This window comes from Oncorhynchus mykiss, chromosome 10 (genome assembly GCF_013265735.2).
Source record: "Oncorhynchus mykiss isolate Arlee chromosome 10, USDA_OmykA_1.1, whole genome shotgun sequence".
Lineage (NCBI taxonomy): Eukaryota > Metazoa > Chordata > Actinopteri > Salmoniformes > Salmonidae > Oncorhynchus > Oncorhynchus mykiss.
This window is the reverse complement of record NC_048574.1, coordinates 11,292,506-11,313,676: the sequence shown is the minus strand read 5'-3', so window position 1 is coordinate 11,313,676 and position 21,171 is coordinate 11,292,506. Positions and strand designations below refer to the sequence as shown.

The window sequence follows — 21,171 nt, the reverse complement described above, 5'->3', positions numbered from 1 at the left end:
AGTACGACCAGCAGAGGGAGACAGGGTGAAAGGAAAGGACAGAAACAAGACACAACATGACAATACATGACACATCCATGGAGCCAGCACATGGAGACTTGCAAGATGATGCAATGAAGTCCAGACTGACAGATGGACTTGATACTGATGTCTCTGAATGGAGAGAGACCTGGTGCTGTTTCTACATGTGCATTGCTTGCTCTTTGGGGTTTTAGGTTGGGTTTCTGTATAAGCACATTCTGACATCTGCTGATGTAAACAGTGCTTTATAAATAACTTTGACTGATTGACTCAGCATTAACATTTTACAAGACAATTTTTACCTGTGTTGTATTTATTCATTTTTGATTTGAATGGTATAAGTCAATATGGAAAGAGAGAAAACCCTGTGTGTTCTGCACCATGATCAGGAAACCCCTGTTGTGTACGGGACACCACACAGGAAGGTATGACCACTGACAGGTTTGCCAAGGTGGCCCCATTACCACCAGACAACATGCCGATAGGCTCAGTACCTGTATCGGCTGGGAATGACAATGAAAGGTGCACGTTGTTATATTAGCAGAACACCATTTACGTAATATTATTTAAAAGTATTATTTATTGTAGATGTATCTGTTTCTACATTTTAAAAGTTATCAAAACACTTAGAAGATCTGCGTAAATTCTTCTATTACTCTGTAGGTTACTGACCTATTCAAAGCTTCCACTGGCACCGTGTGAGTGAGCGATTTGCTGATGTCAACTTTGTGAACAGAGTGCACCATGGTGGCCGGGGGTTATGGTATGGGTAGGCCGGAGCTACAGACACTGCATTTTATAGATGGCAATTTGAATGCACAGAGATACCGTGACAATATCCTGAGGCCAGTTGTCATGCCATTCATCCGCCGCCATCACCTCATGTTTCAGCATGGTAATGCACGGCCCCATGTTGCAAGGATCTGTACACCATTCCTGGATGTCCCAGTTCTTCCGTGGCTGCATACTCACCAGAAAGGTCACCCGTTGAGCATATTTGGGATGCTCTTTATCGATGTGTACGACAGCGTGTTCCAGTTTCCGCCAATATCCAGCAACTTCGAGCAGCCACAATCAACAGCCTGGCCACAATCAACAGCGTGATCAACTCTATGTGAAGGAGATGTGTCACGCTGCATGAGGTAAATGGTGGTCACTCACACTAGATTCTGACTGGTTTTCTGATCCACACCCCTACTTTTTTTATAAATGTATCTTTGACCAACAGATACATACCGGTCTTCCCTGTCATGTGAAATCCATAGATTAGGGACTCATTTATTCATTTTAATTGACTGATTTCCTTATATGAACTGTAACTCAGTGAACTTGTTGCATGTTGCGTTTATATTGTTGTTCAGTGTAGATTAAAACAGTATTTACCTATGCTGGTCTCCAAATCTACATACATTTCCAATAGCACCTCAATACCCTCTACATTTCAAAAGTACAAACAATGGATACCAAATGTTGGTCCTTTCTTTAGTGGCAGCATGTCGATTTGGAGAAAGCAACTTCTGTTGTTCCCTCAATTCTGCAGAACAGAAAATACACAGCTCTCATAAACCCCAGGTAGAGGCACCTGTAACCAATCAGAGCAACAGTAAATTAGCAAAAGCAATCAGTTCAAACCATCCAGTAGAAACATCACAAATCACACAACTCAAATTAACCTTGTTTTCCAGTCCACCACATCACATTAGTCTCTCTCACCGGGCAGCTTTATAAGCAACAGCTCACTTCCACGTTCCCATCCTCGATGTGACACATGGGGCGTCATGGGAACAGAGAGCAGGTTGCACCGTCATGGGAAAGAATCCACCATGTGATACCGTTGGCATGCCGATGAGTGTCGACAGCTAGATTTGTGAAGGACTTTATTGTGAGCTCAGGATTGACCCCTGAAGTTGGACCTTGACTCCTCAGTTCAGTCAAGCCCGGGGGGGGAATGATCCTGCCTCCTCATTTAATGACTCTTCCTGTGTTGAGAGCGGAGAGAGGAGGTATGTGACAGACAATGTCTGCATCCCAAATGGGACCATGTGGGCCCTGGTCTAAAATAGTGCACTATGTAGGGAACAGGGTGGTATTTGGGAGACACACACCACATCTAGGTAGTTGTATGATAACCATTATATCCTGACAGTTAAAGAAGAAGCGCAAACAGCTATTCTATCCTCAGTCTAGAGCAGTGGTTCCCAAACTTGTTATAGTCCCGTACCCCTTCAAACATTCATCCTCCAGTTGCATACCCTCTCTAGCACCAGGGTCAGCGTACTCTCAAATTATTTTTTTTGCCTCATTGTAAGCCTGCTACACACACACTATACCATTTTCACTGTAGTGTCCAAAACATCTTTCAAGCATTCCCTTGACATCAAGAGCCTCTCGGTGGATTCTGCAGTGTACCCAAGTGGCGTTGGGAGCCACTGCTGACACACACGTTACCACTCCACTATGTCTCCCTGTCAGTACTTTAAATATATCCTCTCATGTTGTCCTGGTTTCTAGTGGTTTGCAAAAGAGGATGTCTTCCTTAATTGACCCTCATAAACATAACGGACATGTACCAGGAGCTGTGCCAGGCCTGCCACGTCTGTCGACTCATCCAGCTGTAATGCATAAAATTCACTGGCTTGTATGCGAAACGGTAATTGTTTCAAAACATCTCCTGCCATGTCACTGATGCATAATGAAACAATGTTGTTTGATGAAGTAATTGTCTGTATAGTATTGGGCTTGCCTGTCCTAACACCTCAGTAGCTCACCATATAAGACTCTTCTAGCCCCTTCTTATTAATGGTATCTGTTGCTTTTTATGTCTTACTACTCGAAAGTTGTCTTTATTCTCACTCCAAAAACGTATTTTTCAAATTGTCATGTTTCGTTTCTAAATGTCCGCGCAAGAGTGAATGTTTCCCGCGAGAGAGTAACGGTTATTGTGATTGATTGTTAATTATTTGACTAGGCTTCCTGTATTTGACAATGTGTTGTTATGTCACTTAACACTAGATGGCTTCATTTTATTTTTGGCAGTGATACGAGGCTACTCAGGCGAGATAAAAAAAAACTCACCCAAATGTATAGCCCCGTTGGAAAATATAAATGTAGTTTATTTTTTATTATTATAATTTTAATGAATTAACAGGAAAACATAATCACATTTTTATTTGGCGTACACTAGTTTGGGAATAGCTGGTCTAGAGGTAATGAAAATGTCACATGAATTCGCACCAAATCCCATCTTATACTGTACCTTTTGTGATGATTGGCACTTTCTATAGTGAAGAGAGTGCGTGTGAACCAAGAGCAGAGAGTGAGGGGAAAAAAACTCTTACTCTGTGAGAGTTGTATTTATCTGGTGAAGTTTTTCCTCCATCCCTCTTTGTATGGACTGTGTGCTCCAGCCACCTGGAAACTGGTAAAATACTCAGCACTGCAGTGACAGACCATAATGAAATACGACCTCTAAGCTCCTTTCATTACATAAACCTGTCCATTGCTTTAAGAGTTAGGTGTCATTTATGTGGGTAATAAAAACAACCTCTACAGGAGACTGTGAATCAAACATGAGTTGAGTTAATGTTATTCCATTATGCAAATTGCTTAATTCCATGTGGTGTAGAACTAAGAAGCTGGCATCTTCAATACTGTAATAGTGTTATTTTACAAAGACCTGAATCTATCTGGCCAGAGCTGAGGGTGGGCTGAAACGCAATGCAACAAAAGAGAAAAACAATACCACTTTAGTCTCGGTCAAACAGGACAACTGTCTGATTAAAAATTAATATGATGCATATTAAGTTACACCGAATCCAATGCTGAACACGATAGCTGAGTCACACAGCCATCTGTGAAACGGAACAGACATAGCATTAGATTTCAACAAATGAGATTGCATTGTGACTGTGTCCTTATTGACAGGCTGCTGAGCCTCCAAGAGCTCAATCATCACCAGAACTTAGTCATCGATGCTTTTGTGTGTGCTGTCAAACAGCTGTCCATTATATTATGGATTGATTACATAGACCTTCTCCACCTTTTTAAATAGTGTCTTTCTTTGTAACATGCCTTGTGGCCAATACTGCAGTCATCATCCACATACATGTGACAAACTACAGATAATCCTCTATGATCGTCTCTATTGAGATTCAGAAGAACTCGGCTATTTAGGTCCAATATTTAAAAAAAAAATAAGTTAAGGATCACGTTGTGATCTCTTCTTGTGTAAAAAAATTATTGTGCCAATTCTTCTTGTGCAAATTCAGAAAATTCTCATTAATTTTCATCTTTTATGGTCTCCCTTCACCTCCAACACTGTATCATGAGAAAGGGTGAATCCATGTGAAATAATTCATGGCTAAGGGAAGAGAAAGAGTGTTAGGAAGAGTAATTCATGTAAAAGCATACATACTGTATGAGTCAAAAAATAGCTCACACCTAAAGCAAGATTCCAACAGCATACCGCTTTAATACTGAAAAATGTATTTTGTATGGAGATTATTGCATTTCAAGCACATTGAGAAAACAAGAAATATTACAACAGTTTCATGCTCTGTCGGTCTATTATATCAGTGTGTAAGCTTGTTTCAACCAGTCTGTAAATTGCTAATCCGTTTCCTGTAGTGCCGTAGTGACAGCCCCCAGCAAGCGAGCAGTCCCTCTCTCTGCAGTACGATGTGCAGTTCCAGGCCTGACCTTGCATCGTAATGTCACACTGCATTTGAGTAACATCAATTTGGCAGTGATTTGTGATGGGTTTCTCCCTGGCAGCACATATGGAACATTAATCCTCGACAACCCACCTCAACACTACACTCACAGAGAAAAGGGTGCTATCTAGAACCTAAAAGGGTTCTTAGGCTGTCCCCATAGGAGAACACTTTGAAGAACACTTTTTGGTTCCAGGTCGAACCCTTTTGGTTCCAGGTCGAACCCTTTTGGTTTCCACGTAGAACCACAAAAGGTTGACCTATGGGGACAGCCAAATACATATTTTTTCCTGATAGTGTGAGGGCCTACAGTGCTTTACATTTTAGTCACTTAGCAGACACTCTTGTTCAGCTCCCCAGGTGTTAGAAATAAAACTTGGTATGTATATACATATCTACTTAGCCTTATTTGTATATTTATTGTTGTCGTTTACATTTCAAAATCAGCACAGTAACTCAGCCTTGTACTTAAATGGTCCCAGCAAGGTAATCAGAGCAGTGTATAATGAATAAGACTGCAAGCCCTCGCCTGAAGGATCATCTCATCTCATTTTGCAACTCATTGGTGATTCATTATTCATTCATTTGCTCTTTTCAAAAAAGCAACATTTTATTCATGTTTGATAAACAATCCCAGTCGTTCTCTGATGTCTGCTGGGCTGGCACCTCCTTCAAATTGTTCACTCTTGTTGCTATTCTGCCACCTACTGGTCAAAACAATACTCTGCCTCCGTACAACTTCCTAAGTGTTCAGCAGTGTGCTTCATTAGCATTGTGGCTGTGCCCATGGCACAATGTAAGATGTCACCCGTCCATAAGGTAGATGACACATCGTATTATGTGGTGTATTTGTGGGTGTGTTAGCATAAGTGGCCAATTACACGGTCCCTCTACGTCCCATGCTGTCTTTCACACCTCCCTCTCAATCCACCAACAATGTCTCAAAGGAACAGCCCCGTCTCATACTGAGTGCTTGGAAACATCATCTCTGTGCATTAGTCAGGTTGTGTCTCTGTCGACAATTCAAGGAAGTCTTTTTTAGATTGACAATGTCCTAGAAATAAATCAACTCATGTCAAACCAATTTCTGCTAAACTCTTTCCTTTTCTTTTTTTGATGATGATGATGATGATGAAGGGCCTAATTGAATGTCGTGCCATCAAATGAAACAGGATTGACATTAAAGTGTAAGGAAATGCTATGCCAATGCATTATACCAATAGCTACTCCGTGGCTTCATTCTTTCACAATGGATATGTAGGACTATTTAACATTTGGGCTGGTGTTATATGAATGAATGTAGTTCCATTGTTGTATGCCTCTGTGCGATGCCATTGTATAATCCTATAGGAAGTGTCCAAATGACGACTGAGTCATTGATGTCTGCATAGAAAGACAGTCATTTTCAGTCAGAGGTTGCCCAAGTCTTGCAGATGAACTGTATCCATTCTTAAAAGAGCCTTCCCATTCCTGCTGAAATGGATCAACGTAGTGGACTACTACTGTACAAGCTATATCAGATAACCAATACTCAGTGAAATAACAGGGCTTAAACCGACTGTTCTACCTTATCCTCTGTGCAGCGACGTCTCCATGTGCTGACATGTGTTACACAGGCCAATAAAGTGCAGGGCTTGGCCTTACATAAAATCAAAACCCCATGGGAATGTCCATGTACATCACAAAAGAGCACAGCACATTGATATGACATAAGAGGAGTCCTGTTGGGTTTAGAGTGGTGTCTGTTCTCAAAATGTGTGTTCCGTTTGAACAAGTCTGTTTACTCAGAGCATGAGGCCAACTGGCCTGGTTTTCTCCACCCCTCCTGGGCTGACTGGGCTGGCACTGATGGACTGTCTGTCGCCACTCCACACTGGTTCTTGGTTGTGTGTTACACAAGCTGACTGACCCTGTCTGTGTTTTTTGAGTGCCCAGGAGAGCCAGACAATCTCAGTGACAGATGCATTGATTTAAAGAGCCTGGGGCTGGGTGGATGAGTGGGAGAGCCAAATGTTCAAAAGATGCTAACATTGACAGTACATCCCTTTAAGCCACTACAAACCCACATCTTGGTGAATTTGTGTTTTCCGCAAATTACGTCATACTTTACTATCCTTAAGAGTCTATTGACAAACCCGTGTGTCAATCTAATTAACATAATAAAACAATCCCCATCAAAATCCGTCAGCTTAAGCTAGAGATATATTTGTTGGAAGCATGGGCTGCGTCTCAATTCACCACATCCACCTATATCGGCCTACTAACTAATATAACCCCACTACTACACGATGGTGTTCTCTACTTTGTTCTCTACGACCCCCACAAGTGTCACGGGACTCGTCTGAAAGTAACCCGGTACTGGTTTTAAAAAATTATGGAACTATGGAGGTAGTTTTGTCCCAACAAAAAAAAGGGGTTAAATATGTGCAGAAAAAAATATATATATATTTATATATTTCCTGAGCTTTCTTATCTCTAAAATTCAATATTTTATCAAATAATACTTTAATATTTTCCGAAAATTCCAAATCAAATATCTAAATGATTCATGATCATCTGAAAACAAATCCATATGTCAGCTTAGTAGAACATGTAGTGCATGCTTTTAGTACAGTACATGCTTTTAGTATAGTACATGCTTTTAGTATAGTACATGCTTTTAGTATAGTACATGCTTTTAGTATAGTACATGCTTTTAGTACAGTACATGCTTTTAGTACAGTACATGCTTTTAGTACAGTACATGCTTTTAGTATAGTACATGCTTTTAGTACAGTACATGCTTTTAGTATAGTACATGCTTTTAGTATAGTACATGCTTTTAGTATAGTACATGCTTTTAGTACAGTACATGCTTTTAGTACAGTACATGCTTTTAGTACAGTACATGCTTTTAGTATAGTACATGCTTTTAGTACAGTACATGCTTTTAGTATAGTACATGCTTTTAGTATAGTACATGCTTTTAGTACAGTACATGCTTTTAGTACAGTACATGCTTTTAGTACAGTACATGCTTTTAGTATAGTACATGCTTTTAGTATAGTACATGCTTTTAGTACAGTACATGCTTTTAGTACAGTACATGCTTTTAGTACAGTACATGCTTTTAGTATAGTACATGCTTTTAGTATAGTACATGCTTTTAGTATAGTACATGCTTTTAGTACAGTACATGCTTTTAGTACAGTACATGCTTTTAGTATAGTACATGCTTTTAGTATAGTACATGCTTTTAGTATAGTACGTGCTTTTAGTACAGTACATGCTTTTAGTACAGTACATGCTTTTAGTACAGTACATGCTTTTAGTATAGTACATGCTTTTAGTACAGTACATGCTTTTAGTACAGTACATGCTTTTAGTACAGTACATGCTTTTAGTATAGTACATGCTTTTAGTACAGTACATGCTTTTAGTACAGTACATGCTTTTAGTACAGTACATGCTTTTAGTATAGTACATGCTTTTAGTATAGTACATGCTTTTAGTATAGTACATGCTTTTAGTACAGTACATGCTTTTAGTACAGTACATGTTTTTAGTATAGTACATGCTTTTAGTATAGTACATGCTTTTAGTACAGTACATGCTTTTAGTATAGTACATGCTTTTAGTACAGTACATGCTTTTAGTACAGTACATGCTTTTAGTACAGTACATGCTTTTAGTATAGTACATGCTTTTAGTATAGTACATGCTTTTAGTACAGTACATGCTTTTAGTACAGTACATGCTTTTAGTATAGTACATGCTTTTAGTATAGTACATGCTTTTAGTACAGTACATGCTTTTAGTATAGTACATGCTTTTAGTACAGTACATGCTTTTAGTATAGTACATGCTTTTAGTACAGTACATGCTTTTAGTATAGTACATGCTTTTAGTATAGTCCATGCTTTTAGGATAGTACATGCTTTTAGTATAGTACATGCTTTTAGTATAGTACATGCTTTTAGTATAGTACATGCTTTTAGTATAGTACATGCTTTTAGTATAGTACATGCTTTTAGTATAGTACATGCTTTTAGTACAGTACATGCTTTTAGTATAGTACATGCTTTTAGTATAGTACATGCTTTTAGTACAGTACATGCTTTTAGTACAGTACATGCTTTTAGTACAGTACATGCTTTTAGTATAGTACATGCTTTTAGGATAGTACATGCTTTTAGTACAGTACATGCTTTTAGTATAGTACATGCTTTTAGTATAGTACATGCTTTTAGTACAGTACATGCTTTTAGTACAGTACATGCTTTTAGTACAGCACATGCTTTTAGTACAGCACATGTTTTTCTCTGTACTCTTCTTCTCTTATTAAGTTCAGTTAGATTTTATTGTCACATGCATAAGTACAATGAAATGCTTAACTTGCAAGCTCTACCCAACAGCGCAGTATTCAATATCAAAATAGTATAACTAATACAAATATATATATATATATATATATATATATATATATATATATATATATATATATATATATATATATAATAAATAAAACAACACAAAACAATAATAAATAAGAGAGGAAGCAATATACTCTACAAGGTCAGTGCCAGATTTACTGGGCAAGGATACTGGAGTAGTTTGAAGTAGATACTGTACTGTATCTACATATAGGCAGGGATTAGGAGAAAGTGACTGGTAGCAGTATACTGTAAACAATACTAATACTACTACTAATAATAATAATATTAAACAGTATTGCAGCAGCATAAGTGTTGGTGTGTATGTGTTGGTGTGTGTGTGTTGGTGTGTATGTGTTGGTGTTGGTGTGTGTGTGTTGGTGTGTGTGTGATGGTGTGTGTGTGTTGGTGTGTGTGTGGTGGTGTGTATGTGTTGGTGTGTATGTGTTGGTGTGTATGTGTTGGTGTGTGTGTGTTGGTGTGTATGTGTTGGTGTGTGTGTGGTGGTGTGTGTGGTGGTGTGTGTGTGTTGGTGTGTGTGTGGTGGTGTGTGTGTGTTGGTGTGTATGTGTTGGTGTGTGTGTGTTGGTGTGTGTGGTGGTGTGTGTGTGTTGGTGTGTGTGTTGGTGTGTGTGTGTTGGTGTGTGTGTGTTGGTGTGTGTGTGGTGGTGTGTGTGTGTTGGTGTGTATGTGTTGGTGTGTGTGTGTTGGTGTGTATGTGTTGGTGTGTGTGTGGTGGTGTGTGTGTGTTGGTGTGTATGTGTTGGTGTGTGTGTGTGAATTACATCTCTCCAGCATGATATAAAGATGATATATCACATGTGATTGATCAGTTTCCACAAGAACAAAGAACATGCTACTAATCAATGGTGGGTGCATGGTGGGGAAGTCTTGTTCTTTGCCTAGAAATGCAATGACTGAATATACACGTTTATATGATGTACTACTTAATGTATGTAACATACTCCCAGGAGCCAACACAATCCCTTGGTGGAAAATCAATGTAGCCCCTCATTTGCTAAACAGACTGCCTCTCTTTCTCCAGTGGTGGAACCAACTAAAACCTGTAACAGAAAGACAACAATCAATGGACATGGCAACACAAGGGATTGATCCATTATATTTTCCATGTTCCCAGGCCCCATTGTTTGGTCATCAGAATGTGATGTTCAAACAAATACAAGCTCTGTTTCTCTCTGTTCCTCTCTGCTCCTCTCTGTTCCTCTGTTTCTCTCTGTTCCTCTCTGCTACTCTGTTTCTCTCTGCTCCTCTCTGCTCCTCTCTGTTCCTCTTTTTCTCTCTGTTCCTCTCTGCTACTCTCTATTCCTCTCTGTTCCTCTATTTCTATCTGTTCCTCTCTGCTCCTCTCTGCTCCTCTCTGTTCCTCTCTGTTCCTCTTTGTTTCTCTCTGCTACTCTCTGTTCCTATGTTTCTCTCTGTTCCTCTCTGCTCCTCTCTGTGCCTCTCTGTTCCTCTCTGCTACTCTCTGTTCCTCTCTGCTCCTCTCTGCTACTCTCTGTTCCTCTCTGTTTCTCTCTGTTCCTCTCTGCTACTCTCTGTTCCTCTCTGCTACTCTCTGTTCCTCTCTGCTACTCTCTGCTCCTCTCTGTTCATCTCTGCTCCTCTCTGCTACTCTCTGTTCCTCTCTGTTTCTCTCTGTTACTCTCTGTTCCTCTCTGCTACTCTCTGCTACTCTCTGTTCCTCTCTGCTACTCTCTGCTCCTCTCTGTTCCTCTCTGCTCCTCTCTGCTACTCTCTGTTCCTCTCTGTTTCTCTCTGTTACTCTCTGTTCCTCTCTGCTACTCTCTGTTCCTCTCTGCTCCTCTCTGTTCCTCTCTGCTCCTCTCTGTTTCTCTCTGTTCCTCTCTGTTTCTCTCTGCTCCTCTCTGCTCCTCTCTGTTTCTCTCTGTTCCTCTCTGTTTCTCTCGGCTACTCTCTGTTTCTCTCTGTTCCTCTCTGTTTCTCTCGGCTACTCTCTGTTTCTCTCTGGTTCTCTCTGCTACTCTCTGTTCCTCTCTGTTCCTCTGTGCTCCACTCTGTTTCTCTCGGTTCCTCTCTGCTCCTCTCTGTTCCTCTCTGCTTCTCTCTGTTTGTCTCTGCTCCACTGTTCCTCTCTGCTCCTCTATGTTCCTCTTTGCTTCTCTCTGTTTGTCTCTGCTCCTCTCTGTTCCTCTCTGCTCCTCTCTGCTACTCTCTGCTACTCTCTGTTCCTCTCTGTTCCTCTCTGCTACTCTCTGTTCCTCTCTGCTACTCTCTGTTACTCTCTGTTTCTCTCTGTTCCTCTCTGCTACTCTCTGTTCCTCTCTGCTACTCTCTGTTCCTCTCTGCTCCTCTCTGCTCCTCTCTGTTCATCTCTGCTCCTCTCTGCTACTCTCTGTTCCTCTCTGTTTCTCTCTGTTACTCTCTGCTACTCTCTGTTCCTCTCTGCTACTCTCTGCTCCTCTCTGTTCCTCTCTGCTCCTCTCTGCTACTCTCTGTTCCTCTCTGTTTCTCTCTGTTACTCTCTGTTCCTCTCTGCTACTCTCTGTTCCTCTCTGCTACTCTCTGTTCCTCTCTGCTCCTCTCTGTTCCTCTCTGCTCCTCTCTGTTTCTCTCTGTTCCTCTCTGTTTCTCTCTGCTCCTCTCTGCTCCTCTCTGTTTCTCTCTGTTCCTCTCTGTTTCTCTCGGCTCCTCTCTGTTTCTCTCTGTTCCTCTCTGTTTCTCTCTGCTACTCTCTGTTCCTCTCTGTTCCTCTGTGCTCCACTCTGTTTCTCTCGGTTCCTCTCTGCTCCTCTCTGTTCCTCTCTGCTTCTCTCTGTTTGTCTCTGCTCCACTGTTCCTCTCTGCTCCTCTATGTTCCTCTTTGCTTCTCTCTGTTTGTCTCTGCTCCTCTCTGTTCCTCTCTGCTCCTCTCTGCTACTCTCTGCTACTCTCTGTTCCTCTCTGTTCCTCTCTGCTACTCTCTGTTCCTCTCTGCTACTCTCTGTTACTCTCTGCTCCTCTCTGCTCCTCTCTGCTCCTCTCTGTTCCTCTCTGCTCCTCTCTGTTCCTCTCTGCTACTCTCTGTTCCTCTCTGTTCTTCTCTGTTCCTCTCTGCTACTCTCGGTTCCTCTCTGCTACTCTCTGTTCCTCTCTGCTCCTCTCTGTTCCTCTCTGCTCCTCTCTGCTACTCTCTGTTCCTCTCTGATCCTCTCTGTTTCTCTCTGTTCCTCTCTGTTCCTCTGTTTCTCTCTGTTCCTCTCTGCTACTCTTTGTTTCTCTCTGTTCCTCTCTGCTACTCTCTGTTCCTCTCTGTTCCTCTCTGCTACTCTCTGTTCCTCTCTGCTCCTCTCTGTTTCTCTCTGTACCTCTCTGCTCCTCTCTGCTCCTCTGTGCTCCTCTCTGTTTCTCTCTGTACCTCTCTGCTCCTCTCTGCTCCTCTGTGCTCCTCTCTGTTTCTCTCTGGTCCTCTCTGCTACTCTCTGTTCCTCTCGGTACCTCTCTGTTCCTCTCTGCTCCTCTCTGTCTCTGCTCCTCTCTGTACCTCTGTACCTCTCTGCTCCTCTCTGTTCCTCTGTACCTCTCTGCTCCTCTCTGTTCCTCTCTGCTCCTATCTCCAGCTCCCCTCCTCAATGGTGCGATGAGATGGAGAGATTACATTAAAAATACACCGGAACAATGTGCGCTCTGTTGTGTGGAAGATTGCCTCTGACTCATTACACAATATAAATTAAAAAACAGATTACACCCCTGTGTCCCCATTGCTGGGCTTGCAGCTTCCTGAGGTCCTTGGCCAAGAGGAAGAAATGGGCTCATCAAGTCCTTGTGAAAACAAACAGAAGGCAATGGCCAATACACACTTCAAAATGTTATTTTACAATACACATTTCTGACTAAACATGATCTTATAAATGAAACATGTGATCAGAATAATCTAGAATGCAACTGGTGGTCCACCATTTGTACACACATTACATTACTATACATTACAAGGCCTCCCAGGTGGCGCAGTGGTTAAGGGCCCAGAGTCTCTGTGCCACCAGAGACTCTGGGTTCGCGCCCAGGCTCTGTCGCAACCGACCGGGAAGTCCGTGGGGCGACGCACAATTGGCCTAGCGTCGTCCGGGTTAGCGAGAGCTTGGCCGGTAGGGATATATATCCTTGTCTCATCGCGCACCAGCGACTCCTGTGGCGGGCCAGGCACAGTGCATGCTAACCAAAGTTGCCAGGTGCAAGGTGTTTCCTCCAACACATTGGTGTGGCTGGATTCCAGGTTGGATGCACGCTTGGTTGGGTTGTGTATTGAAGGACGCATGACTTTTGACCTCTCCCGTATGGGAGTTGTAGCGATGGGGAGAAAAAGGGGGTAATTATTATTATTAACATTACAGTACAGAACATTACATTAAAATACATAACATTACATTACAAATCATTACATTCAAATGCAAAGTATGTGAGTGTATTTGTCGCCATCCTTGATTTACAGTTTTAGATTGTAATCATAGCACCACCTACTGAGAACCTTGGCCCTGAGCTCCTCAGCAGTTTGTTCCCAAGGTGCTATATCCAACAGTACCACTAGAGGAGGTATCTGATCCTCTCTGTGGCTGAATGACATATTCCCAAACACTCAAAGGTCATATCCTCCAGTGGGGGAAAAAGTACCCAGTTGTCATTCTTTAGTAAAAGTAAAGATACCCTTAATAGAAAATGAGTAAAAGTCTAAAAGTATTTGGTTTAAAATATACTCATAAGTATCAAAAGTAAATGAAATTGCAAAAATGTACTTACGTATTAAAATCTAAAAGATCAAGTATAAATAATTTAAATGACTAGACTACACCGTTTTTGTATTTTTATCTGACTTACGAATAGCCAGCGGCACACTCCCAACACTGAGACATCATTTACAAACGAAGCACGTCTGTAGTGAGTCCGCCAGATCAGAGGCAGTAGGCACAACCAGGGATGTTATCTTGATAAGTGTGTGAATTTGACCATTTTTCTGTTCTGCTAAGCATTCTAAATATAACAAGTCATTTTTGGGTGTCAGGGAAAATGTATGGAGTAAAAAGTACATTATTATCTTTAGGAATGTAAAATGTGTCAAAAATATAAATAGTAAAGTACAGATATCCCCCCAAAAAACGACTTAAGTAGTACTTTAAAGTATTTTTACTTAAGTACTTTACACCACTGATATCCTCTGGCTCTAGAGTGGTGTAACAACACATTGACATAATGATTTCTCAGTATTTTGCTTCTTGTTATAAATATGTTTGTTTATTTAAAATCAGAATCAATCTAATAAAATATTTGGCCTCTTTAATGAATGCCTTGAAGGTCAAAATAGAATACCATCACAAAAAAAATCACAATAACGGTGAAACCATTTATTTAGCACAAATATAGAACATTGTTTCAATAGATAAAGAACTTCTCCCTCAAGTAATATAGCCTCAACCTGACATTTCCAAACAGATCCTCGAACATCTCTGCCAATCTGCTGTTCATTAAGCTGATTGCTTGACTGCGCCGAGGGCTTGCCTCGCTGCCTTGTTTTGATTAAAGGGAAGCTCATAAATAGAGTGCTGCCTATAAATGATTTCCTCGTTACATCAAAGTCACACGGAAGTTGTAAGCAGCTCTCACAATTGCCACAAATGCAGCTAACTTTATAGGGTTAGGGCCCTGATGAATGATATAACAAGGACGGAAGGAGGACCATAAAACATGACCAATCTGGCTTTCCAAACCAATGGTGTTTCACACAAGCAGAAGTGTTGTAGAAGCCGGACACAGTTGACAAAAAACAACAACAACAACAACAACAACAGCATTAAGGTCAATTAGTCCCAATAATGCTGCTCGGGAAATAATACTACTGCCATCTTAAAACTTGGCATGTTTAAATCTTAGTAGCTTAACAACTTTTGTCATTGAAATAACCCAAAGGTATGACGCACGACAGTGTTTGAGACACAGGTACAGCTTACTTATCGTTCCACAGATTCTTGTTGAAGTTATTGCTTTCAGAATGTGAAGGGCTGAGATGAGGGAAGGTGGTATAGTTTAGATGCTATGGTTTGGGGCTCTGCATTTCTCGATTTCAATTGACATTAACACAATTTCACATGAAATTAAATAATTATATTACGTACTGGAAGCATAACACTGCAAAATCCATGACAACTTAATGAAACATTGCTTTAAAATGACATGCACTGATATGGTTTACAACAGTTTTATAATATCTGGAAATCTCACTTTTATGTGCTTACAGTTGAGGGTTGTCAAATATTGACATAAACATTATCAACCATGTTACCATACCACACAGCAGCTGTGTCTGTGGAAAATGTAGGTCATGTTAAATTTCAAAGGCTTAGATAGCACAGCCGTAGATACGTAACAACATATTCTGACTTACATAATATCTCAAGAAGAAAACATATGTTTTAAACGTTTTTTTTAATTTGATCCTTGTGAATGACATACATAACCAAATTAAAAAGTATTTATAAAACTGCATAGTTTAGCTCCTTCCAAAGGAACATTTAGATGAAAGATTAAAAAGTATTTATAAAACTGCATAGTATAGCTCCTTCCAAAGGAACATTTAGATGAAAGATTAAAAAGTATAAACTTTTGCCACATTTGAGCTACATGTTATAAATACGAAACATGAATCACTCAATCAATTCATTTCCAGCATTAAAAGTTTAGAGTGAAAGCAAAATAAATAAGTATACACAAATGAATCGCAGACTACAAATGCCTGACAGAGCAGAGGTGGTGAATAGAATGTGTTGCTACAGTCAAATCTAACGTAAAAATAGCAACACATTTGAATTAGTTGAGTTTATGAAAAAAAAAGACAACAGTTCCCACAACTAATTTATTAGACTTCGTTATGGGATGAAAGCAGTCAGAAATCAAACTTGTCATCTGTCATCAAGTAGAGGTAAAATGAGACAGTCCTGAAGTTTGGATCCACCCGGGACCGAACAGAATTATGGGCCTTAGTTGAATCTTCTATGCTAGCTAGATGACAAGTGGAATGGAAGTAATTGAACCACATGTTGTCAATACCAGAGGCAATTGGATAAACATTTGCATTGGAATATATTACATCACGAAAAAACAGAACCACTAGTTCATTTGGCCTTGATATCCAAATCAGCAGAAGAAAAACAAGACACCAGAAAACAATTAATTTAAGTCTTTAAGGCTCTTTTTCGTGATTGAGGCGCTGTATCTTCAGGTGTAAAAAAAAAAAACTACATTTCAGTGTTGTTTCATAGCAAGGAGAAAAAGATAGTATTTAAAGAGTTATGTCCACGTGTTAAAGACTAATATGAACAGAATAGTCCAGCGAGCAGGGGCGTATATTCCTATCCATCATCCTGATAGATGATACATGCTGTATCCCAGAGGTGTAGCGTACAACCCCATAGGAGAGAGGGGCAGCATGGGACGGTGGTAGGGGTAGGACTGTCCGTAGAGGGAGACGGCTGTGTGGAGCTGTGCTCCCAGGGGCATGGGTAACGTAAAGCCCGGGTGCAGCGCGGGTTTGGCAGCCATTTTGAGCTTCTCCAGCTCGGCCTCCTGTAGTCTCTTGGCCTTAGCCCGGCGGTTCTGGAACCAAATCTTGACCTGGGTCTCAGTCAAGGTCAGAAAGCTGGAGAACTCGGCCCGCTCAGCAATAGACAGGTACTGCTTCTGACGGAACTTACGCTCCAGAGACAGCAGCTGGGAGGTGGTGAAGGGAGTACGAGGCTTTCTGTTGGTCTTGTGCTTCCGCAGCGGACAGGTAGGACTTACCTGCCCTGGAGAGACAGAGAGCGAGACAGAGAGACAGAGAGAGGTTCAGAGCCAATGCTGATTTAATTTAACACATGGATAAGCTACTTGAGTGACAAAGTAAATACTGTGTCCTGATCCTGATAGAAAACCTGTACCTAATGTAGTATTAGCACATCATCCTGATAGAAAACCTGTACCTAATGTAGTATTATCACATCATCCTGATAGAAAACCTGTACCTAATGTAGTATTAGCACATCATCCTGATAGAAAACATGTACCTAATGTAGTATTATCACATTATCCTGATAGACAACCTGTACCTAATGTAGTATTATCACATCATCCTGACAGAAAACATGTACCTAATGTAGTATTATCACATTATCCTGATAGAAAACCTGTACCTAATGTAGTATTAGCACATCATCCTGACAGAAAACATGTACCTAATGTAGTATTATCACATTATCCTGATAGAAAACCTGTACCTAATGTAGTATTATCACATTATCCTGATAGAAAACCTGTACCTAATGTAGTATTAGCACATCATCCTGATAGAAAACCTGTACCTAATGTAGTATTAGCACATCATCCTGATAGAAAACCTGTACCTAATGTAGTATTAGCACATCATCCTGATAGAAAACATGTACCTAATGTAGTATTAGCACATCATCCTGATAGAAAACCTGTACCTAATGTAGTATTATCACATTATCCTGATAGAAAACATGTACCTAATGTAGTATTATCACATCATCCTGACAGATCAATGAACAATGGTAGAGATACAGTATGAACTGATTGTGTGTGTACCCAAAGGTATTGGTTGGGCCGATAGCAATTTTAAACTGAAATTGAAACGTTGGCATACTAATTTTCCCCTAAGTGCTGTACAAGTGAATTGACTATATAACATTTTCTTTGCATAAAATAGAGTGATTTTGGAGTGATGTAATATGTGATCCAATCAACTGTTTCTTACTAAGCTTGTTGTGGTTCATTGTTAAATGGAAATGTCAAACATTGCAATGGATACACATACTCCTGTCAAGGGAGGGGAGGACTATTATGTGTTGATTAATTTAAAGCAATGCTGACAATTACACACAAACCACATGAACAAACTCAATTAAAGGGTTTGAAGACCTGCCTGATATTCCAAAAAGATAGATAGAAATAAATCTAAATATGCCAAATAAATAATGGAAAAGGTTGAATATTGTTTTCAAATGAAAGATGAGGTTGTAGCAGTATAACTTACACGACCCACAGTAAGCCATTTTATTAACTCAAATAACTTTGTAAAGACCCAGGCCTAACCAAATGATTTTCCTAATACTTATTTGTCACATATTGGTCTAATAGATTGAATATCAAGACTCTTACTTTATGGTAAGGATTTTCTACACAAACATTCAGATATATTCAAAGTAAATAAGACAAAGTTAATACTTGCACAAATCGTTTTAGTTTACACCCTGTTAAATAAATTGAATGTGTCTGCCATACACAAATTATATGTTAATTGATTTGTATTTTACAATATTTTTTATTTAACCTTTATTTAACCAGGCAAGTCAGTTAAGAACAAATTATTTTTTACAATGATGGATAAAAATAAAAAATAATTATATATATATATATATATATATATATATATATATATATATATATATATATAGGACAAAACACACATCATGACAAGAGAGACAACACAACACTACATAAAGAGAGACCTAAGACAACAACAGCACGGCAGCAACACATGACAACACAGCATGGTAGCAACACAACATGACAACATGGTAGCAACACAACATGGTAGCAACACAACATGGTAGCAACACAACATGACAATAACATGGTAGCAACACAACATGACAACATGGTAGCAACACAACATGGTAGCAGCACAAAACATGGTACAAACATTATTGGGCACAGACAACAGCAGAAAGGGCAAGAAGGTAGAGACAAAGCAGCCACAACTGTCAGTAAGAGTGTCCATGATTGAGTCTTTGAATGAAGAGACTGAGATAAAACTGTTTGATAATGTACTGTACTTTTTATCCCTAAATATAAAATAATAGGTTATGGGAAATAGTGAGGAGAAGTACACCTTCCAAATGTGTTCCGATTAGTCTACATAAAAAACAGATTTTCTCCAAAAATGACTTACGCGTTTGTGCAGAGAATCTTGGGCTCATAACCCAGGGAGCACAATCATCCGGTTCGGAGGACTCTGACTTTACAGGCGACAGTGGGATAAAGAGCTTTCGGATTCCCGCGGGAGGGCTGTAGTTCTCTCTGCACAGGTACGGAGAGTTCTGCGTCTTTGAAAATGTAACCACAGAGACATTGTCGGGTTTGCTTGTAAACTCACTGTGAATCTTTCTACTCGACATTATAGCCTCCACACTGAAGGGATGATGGTGTCTTGTCACTTGAGTTTTGAGGCCATCCATCGTCCTCTCTAGCTCCGGTCGGCTGTCCTCCTCCGATGAACTGCTATCCCTCAAACTCACATGGGCAGACATTCCCCCGAAATATGTACCAATGGCACACGACAAGACTATCAGTCTCAGCTACAGGTGGCCTTCAAAGTATGGGGACACGACCTGTCAAGTGTGGGATAGGTTAAATAATCACGTGGCGCCAGTGGAACTTTCGGCCAATCGCAGCGCTGCCAAAATGTAAGAGCGGCCCTTGTTACCAGTGATTGGTCTCTCACACAAGGGTTCAAAAATATATCCAGTAGGCTATACCACATGGTGTACTGTGACGGATTACTTCGAACCTAACCTCAAGAGATTGTGTAAACACAGCCCCCTTGTGGGTAATTTACGCCCAATTATGAAAGAGATGAACAATCTCTCTCAGGATGTGACTTTTCCTGATTGTAAAACGTTGTTGGTGCCTCAAACCAGGATACACAAATGTGGTGGGAAAGTGCTTCCTCTGCAGCCCAATTCTTTATCATGCTCTCTTAATTTAAGTGTGCCCATAGCTGCTGGAAATAGGGGTGCTGAAGGTGCTGCAGAAAAAGTAGTACACTGGGCCTTTACTAGTGCTGTAATACTGGAGCGATATAGCAGTCTGTAGCATACTGGTACTGGACCGATATAGCAGTCTGTAGCATACTGGTACTGGAGCGATATAGCAGTCTGTAGCATACTGGTACTGGAACGATATAGCAGTCTGTAGCATACTGGTACTGGACCGATATAGCAGTCTGTAGCATACTGGTACTGGAGCGATATAGCAGTCTGTAGCATACTGGTACTGGACCGATATAGCAGTCTGTAGCATACTGGTACTGGAGCGATATAGCAGTCTGTAGCATACTGGTACTGGACCGATATAGCAGTCTGTAGCATACTGGTACTAGAGCGATATAGCAGTCTGTAGCATACTGGTACTGGACCGATATAGCAGTCTGTAGCATACTGGTATAGATATTTATTCTGATTCTAATTGTGATTCAACATTTTCATGACCTTTAAAATAGTGTGAATAGCCTACTACCACATCTCATTTGTTTTGGGGAAAAGTTGTTGTGGCAGTCTCGATTCTACCTGCTTTGTTATTTCAGCACATTATTGAGACTGACAAAATACGTTTTTTTAATTGCAAATGCGGATTTTGTGTCTTTATTAAAAACAGACCAAATCCAGGTAGATGAACGTGGTAGTTTACTTAAACAAACAATGCAACATATTCTACCCACATCTGTTTATCCCGAGTGTTAATTAATACATACGTGTTAATCAAACATCCATTTACTGTTATTCATCTGATTGTTTTCTACAAAATTCTTCTGTCAGTAGGCCGTGTTGAAATGGAGAGGACTTACACACCTACAGTTCAACAGTTGCACTTACGGTATGAGAAAACTGTAGGCCTATACATCATTTCCTTTTTGCTAGAATATTTTTTTCAGTCACATTGGTTATGTTTTCAAGATTCAAAGCCCAGATTCCAAATGCCAAATAAGTTACTGTGCTGCTCAAAACATTTGTTTAGAGAAATACACGACTAGAAGTAACTATTAGTTCTATCATGTAGTAATATTACATTTCCTCAATAAAGACCTTTACAAATGGTACTACTGGCACAAGAAATAAACAGCCACTATTTGATAATCACAAGGACTTGACTGGTAAGAGGTGTGTGTGTGTGTGTGTGTGTGTGTGTGTGTGTGTGTGTGTGTGTGTGTGTGTGTGTGTGTGTGTGTGTGTGTGTGTGTGTGT

General features: G+C 40.2%; 1 protein-coding gene across 1 annotated transcript; it reads right to left on the bottom strand.

Annotated features, from left to right (window-relative positions):
- Window positions 1-14,484: 14,484 nt before the first annotated feature.
- LOC110533342 (homeobox protein MSX-2-like) lies at window positions 14,485-19,570 on the bottom strand. The gene is made up of 2 exons (XM_021617453.2): window positions 19,101-19,570; window positions 14,485-16,935 (listed from the first exon to the last, which is right to left on the bottom strand). Exons 1-2 carry the CDS (start codon window positions 19,456-19,458, stop codon window positions 16,508-16,510), a joined length of 786 nt encoding a protein of 261 aa, XP_021473128.2. The 5' UTR covers window positions 19,459-19,570; the 3' UTR covers window positions 14,485-16,507.
- Between the last annotated feature and the right edge of the window lie 1,601 nt (window positions 19,571-21,171).

What these genes read in the sequence shown, in the direction of transcription:
- LOC110533342 (XM_021617453.2), bottom strand. Translation starts at nt 19,458, where the DNA reads ATGTCTGCCCATGTGAGTTTGAGGGATAGCAGTTCATCGGAGGAGGAC. An exon ending in AAGATTCTCTGCACAAACGC is followed by an intron (nt 16,936 to 19,100) that starts GTAAGTCATTTT and finishes CTGTCTCTCCAG; the next exon opens with GGCAGGTAAGTCCTACCTGT.